Source organism: Chenopodium album, chromosome 5 (genome assembly GCF_948465745.1).
Source record: "Chenopodium album chromosome 5, dcCheAlbu1.1, whole genome shotgun sequence".
Taxonomy (NCBI): Eukaryota; Viridiplantae; Streptophyta; class Magnoliopsida; order Caryophyllales; family Amaranthaceae; genus Chenopodium; species Chenopodium album.
Genome location: NC_137838.1, coordinates 54597572 through 54603571, shown reverse-complemented (window position 1 = coordinate 54603571; position 6000 = coordinate 54597572). Strand labels below are relative to the sequence as shown.

At 37.6% G+C, this 6000-nt stretch overlaps 1 protein-coding gene across 1 annotated transcript; it reads left to right on the top strand.

Moving 5' to 3' along the window:
* The first annotated feature begins 2489 nt into the window (after nucleotides 1-2489).
* On the top strand, nucleotides 2490-4985 carry LOC145630751 (uncharacterized). The gene is made up of 4 exons (XM_081682924.1): nucleotides 2490-2602; nucleotides 2688-2745; nucleotides 2844-2942; nucleotides 4727-4985. Exons 1-4 carry the CDS (start codon nucleotides 2514-2516, stop codon nucleotides 4817-4819), a joined length of 339 nt encoding a protein of 112 aa, XP_081539050.1. The 5' UTR covers nucleotides 2490-2513; the 3' UTR covers nucleotides 4820-4985.
* The last annotated feature ends 1015 nt before the right edge of the window (nucleotides 4986-6000 follow it).

The window sequence follows — 6000 nt, the reverse complement described above, 5'->3', positions numbered from 1 at the left end:
GTGATTGCAGAAGCTGTTTAGTATTCCTATTGATCCCCAGAAGAGAAGGGTGTTTGATTCTTTACTAGGAGAGAGATTCAGAGGCTTCAAGACCCACTTGACCAGTGGATGGATCTATAAGAAAAAGAAACACAAGAAGAAAGCTTCCAAGGGAAATGAAGGTGAAGGTGGAAATGAGGAAGATGTTGAGGAACAAGACCCACCGTGGAAAAAATGGCCAAGCGTGACGGAGGACGAGTGGAAAGACTTTGTTATTCAAAGAACTCGACCCAAAGCAATTGTAAGAACTACTAAATCTAATGAGAATTGTATAACATATTGACTCTTTTTGCAGTAATGATGCTAACATTACTATTTATGTAGGAAATTCGAGAGCAAAACAAGGCAAATTCATTGAAGAAGGAGTACCGCCATCGTACGGGGGCCAAGACATTTGGTGAATGGAGGCAAACTTGGAAGAAGGAGGGTATATACCCCACTTTCACTCAAGGGTCATCCTCAGAACCCTCCAACTCCACGATCACTACGTTGGTTAGTCGTGTTGGCGATTTCATTTGTTCTCTACATTCCTTTGATAAGGACACCGGAAAATGGGTCATCAAGGAACCGGAAAAAAAGTGGCGGATAAACTTGTAAGCTATTTGAAACTTTAGCATAACTTTACCATACAAAAACATTTTATGTATTAATGTTAACATTTTTTCTTATGCTACAGCTTGAGTACACTACAGAAGTTGTTGAAGGCAAGCTGGTCCCGACTATAGAGAAAGACCCCTTCACCTTGGCTTTGGGAAAGCCCTACCATCCAGGCCGGGTAGTAGGTATGGGAGGGACGTTTCTAGGATGGGAGAAGGTGATGGGTTCAGAATACACAAAAAAGGGAAGATCTCGAGGAAGTGTTAACTCACCGGAAGAATTGGATGCCAAGGTGGCATCCATCAAGGAACAAGTTTGCAATGAGTTAATAGGTGAATTCAATGCTTGGGCGAAGCAAATGAACTTACCCTTGCCGTTCCCCTCGACTACACCGGTCGACTCCAGTAGTCACCCAAAAGGACAAGGAGAAGAGGAGATACATGAGGTAGTTTTCTATCTATTAGTTTTGGCCTAGCTTGTGAGTTACGTGAGATCTAATGTGGCATTATTGATTAATTATTGCAGGTTGTTACTCTCACACATGCGGACTCGAGGGAGGTTGATAATCCAGCACCCCATGAATTTCCAGATTTAGAGGTGAATTTAGGATTCGAGGGAGCGTGTTTGGTTTTAACATAGTGAATTTCGTTACATGATCAATTGTGTAGGAAAAGACCCTTTTTGATAATTTCAGTTTTTACAAGTGAATTTCGTTACTGGTGTAGGTAGAGACCGAGTGTACACTTCTAGCCCCGGGGCTATCAAATGGAGGAGAGTTGCAGTTGGTGGCGTATGGTAGTGTACAAGCAACGACTGGTGATACGGTCCATTTCCAATCGCTTAGGCCACAACATTACTCGGTCGGGATCAATTCTTACATTGCTGGGTTTGAAAACATCCCACTACCGGTGCCTATAGTGGATGATGGGATTACTCTTCTTTGGGAAGCAAAGGGTAGCTATGTGCAATGGCCACGTGCTTGGGTGAGGTTGATCAACGAGGTAATATTTATTTTGATGTTGTGTAAAATAACAAATCTGCATGCGTACTTATTAGCTTAAACCCCGACCAAAAATTTTTGAACTCTAATTATCTTTGTTTTGATTAGATTTCAAAAAAAAAGTCAACCATCAAAGAGAAGGAAGGTGGTGAAGCCTAAAAGCGTTGATCAACCTATAAAGAAGATGAGTGAACAAGGGTCGAAGAGTGAACAAGTGTCGAAGAAGAATTCTTCGAAAGGTTCGGCCATGCAACCTACTCCACTTGTTGGAGACAATGTCCTTCAATCGCTCACTAAGGATTTAACTTTTCTACACAATTGTTTTAGTCATTTGCCTAGTGACGATCCCATTAAAATTGCACTTCCTAAGACAATGTTCCATTATGATGAGGATGCAAGTGCATGGTTAAACAAACAAGATGTGAAGGAATTTTTAAGCGGTTCAATGCTTAACATTTCTCTCATTCAAATATTCATGAGGTACGGGCACATTCCACTTAAATTAATTATGTTATTCATATTAGCTAGTGTTGTTTATCCTTCATATATATGTCAATTAATTTTTCATTGCACATGCACGTAGAGCACTACGGGAGCACTTAAGTGACACTGATTCCCCTAGTAAAGTTGGGTGGTTATGCCCCGAACAGACATCCGAGACTAGAATCTTACACAACTCCCCCGAGGTGATGTATTATGTTAATCATAATATTCGGGAATCAATGCGTGCGGAAGACAAGTTCATATTCGCCCCATGTTATGAGGAGTACGTTTAACCATGTGTAATTCAATTCTTTCTACATTTGAATTATTTGTTATACCCTAATTATTGATTTGTTTGTGTATTGTGAATTTATGTAGGTTTCATTGGTTCCTCATGGTGATTTGTCCTGCTAATAACACAATCTTTCACCTTGATTCAGCTCGATCAACAAAGAAGTACCTCGTGATGTCTGTACTACAAAAGTAAATATAGCTACCTAGTGTTGATTATCTTAACCTAACTCATTTAGTAGTCAAACTAATCAAATTTGAATTTACTTTCCTATAGTATTATGAAGAAGATACATGGTCGTGCTCCACGGGGTCCTACATGGAAATCACCTATGGTAATGCCACATCATATTGTGATTATCTTAATAAACATTGCTAAAACAATTGTGGGTTTTATGTGACGTTTGATTCATTTGATTTGTTCCTATGCTAGTGCCCACAACAAGATAATGGAGTTGATTGTGGATTATACGTGATGAGATCCATGCTTGACATAGCGACTCATTGTTCCAACACCATACATCTTGATGAGGTACGACCTTAAACTTAGTAAAATGCCCTTTTTCTGTGATTTCAAGGCTTAGCCACCTATAACTAAGTATAATTGACATGTTATGAGGAAGAACTTGGTCATTTGTTTAAAAATGTAGAAAATGGGCAAGTAGAAGTCAAATAGGCCTTTTTATGCTATTTTGGATGAAAATGCGACCTTAAACTTAGTAAAATGCCCTTTTTCTGTGATTTCAAGGCTTAGCCACCTATAACTAAGTATAATTGACATGTTATGAGAAAGAACTTGGTCATTTGTTTAAAAATGTAGAAAATGGGCAAGTAGAAGTTAAATAGGCCTTATTTTGGCTATTTTGGATGAAAATGCGACCTTAAACTTATTAAAATGCCCTTTTTCTGTGATTTCAAGGCTTAGCCACCTATAACTAAGTATAATTGACATGTTATAAGAAAGAACTTGGTCATTTGTTTAAAAATGTAGAAAATGGGCAAGTAGAAGTCAAATAGGCCTTATTTTGGATGAAAATGCGACCTTAAACTTAGTAAAATGCCCTTTTTCTGTGATTTCAAGGCTTAGCCACCTATAACTAAGTATAATTGACATGTTATGAGAAAAAACTTGGTCATTTGTTTAAAAATGTAGAAAATGGGCAAGTAGAAGTCAAATAGGCCTTATTTTGGCTATTTTGGATGAAAATGCGACCTTAAACTTAGTAAAATACCTTTTTTCTGTGATTTCAAGGCTTATCCACCTATAACTAAGTATAATTGACATGTTATGAGAAAGAACTTGGTCATTTGTTTAAAAATGTAGAAAATGGGCAAGTAGAAGTTAAATAGGCCTTATTTTGGCTATTTTGGATGAAAATGCGACCTTAAACTTAGTAAAATGCCCTTTTTCTGAGATTTCAAGGCTTAGCCACCTGTAACTAAGTATAATTGACATGTTATGAGAAAGAACTTGGTCATTTGTTTAAAAATGTAGAAAATGGGCAAGTAGAAGTCAAATAGGCCTTATTTTGGCTATTTTGGATGAAATTGCGACCTTAAACTTAGTAAAATGCCCTTTTTATGTGATTTCAAGGCTTAGCCACCTATAAATAAGTATAATTGACATGTTATGAGAAAGAACTTGGTCATTTGTTTAAAAATGTAGAAAATGGGCAAGTAGAAGTCAAATAGGCCTTTTTATGCTATTTTGGATGAAAATGCGACCTTAAACTTAGTAAAATGCCCTTTTTCTGTGATTTCAAGGCTTAGCCACCTATAACTAAGTATAATTGACATGTTATGAGAAAGAACTTGGTCATTTGTTTAAAAATGTAGAAAATGGGCAAGTAGAAGTCAAATAGGCCTTATTTTGGTTATTTTGGATGAAAATGCGACCTTAAACTTAGTAAAATGCCCTTTTTCTGTGATTTCAAGGCTTAGCCACCTATAACTAAGTATAATTGACATGTTATGAGAAAGAACTTGGTCATTTGTTTAAAAATGTAGAAAATGGGCAAGTAGAAGTCAAATAGGCCTTATTTTGGCTATTTTGGATGAAAATGCAACCTTAAACTTAGTAAAATGCCTTTTTTCTGTGATTTCAAGGCTTAGCCACCTATAACTAAGTATAATTGACATGTTATGAGAAAGAACTTGGTCATTTGTTTAAAAATGTAGAAAATGGGCAAGTAGAAGTCAAATAGGCCTTATTTTGGCTATTTTGGATGAAAATGCGACTGTTTTTAATTTTCCCAAGTATTTTAATTTTTACATATTAATTTAATTTATTCTAACATAATTTATATATATTCCAAGTTTTGCAAGGTGCAAAAGGGAGATCCGTTAACAAGCAAGGAGCTTAATGAAATTCGAGACATGTTGGCATCTTTCATCACCTTCAATTTGTAAATGTGGCATCATTTTGAATTTATACTTTGTTAATTATTAACTTTTAAACTACAATATTGACTAGTTATTAGTATTGTTTGTATTTATTAATATATCACACTTTATTTAATTTGTTGTATTGCATTTGGTTTTTAATTATAAAAGTAGTCTAAATATATATTTTTAATTCTTGTTATGATTATTAATAATAATTATATTATGGCAGCATTTATAGCAATAATATGGCAGAACATTATAGCAGGATCAGTTACAGGAATAATTGCAGGCAAAAAAAAAAAAAAATTAGATCCTTTTATTGCCACCGGTTTACCGGTTCAAACCGGTGGCAATAGTCAGCCTTCAGCAGCAAAAAAAAACCGCGCCATTTTTTATTGCCACTGGTTAACCGGTGGCCATAATTATTATTACCACCGGTTAACCGGTGGCCATGAAGACTATTGCCACCGGTTTTGAACCGGTGGCCATTTGATGCTTTATTGCCACCCCCCAAATGACCACCGGTTCAAAACCGGTGGCAATGGGGGGTTTTCAACCGGTGGCCATTAGCAATTTTCGCCTAGTGTAAATAAATGAAAAGTAGAGTTGATTTGGTCCAAACCCTCAATTATTTGTACCTTTCACGCCTTGGTTTAGGACGGAACCTCGGGTTAAGTATAGACTCCTTGGAGTGCTTAGGGGAATTATTATGGAAGAATAAGGAGGCTAGAAATTAGGTTAAAGAGGGAGAAGAGAATGATCTTTGGTGTAAGGTGAGAGAGAATGATTATTGGTGCCCCAAACTGCAGAAAGGGGGGTCCTATTTATAGGGAAAATGAGCAGAGGGAACACACGGAACCCTAAAAAGATAAAAACCCTAAAAAATAACACCGCGACACGGCAGAGAACACCGTGACACGGTGCCAGGCACCGTCAGACGGGGGAAGGCACCTTCAGACGGGGGAAAATCCCGTGCCGCGGTGGAAACTGGAGTGACGCGGGAAATATTTGACCTACGGGAAGTGAAAACGCGTGAAGGATTTACGTGGAAAAGACACGAGAAAATTCCGTGACACGGCACACGTACCGTGACACGACAGTGTCCACCGTGGCATAGTACAGTACACCATGTCACGGTATGGGAAAACGCGGAAATTACACGGAAAAAGCACCGTGACACGGTGGGAAATATCGTGTCACGGCAG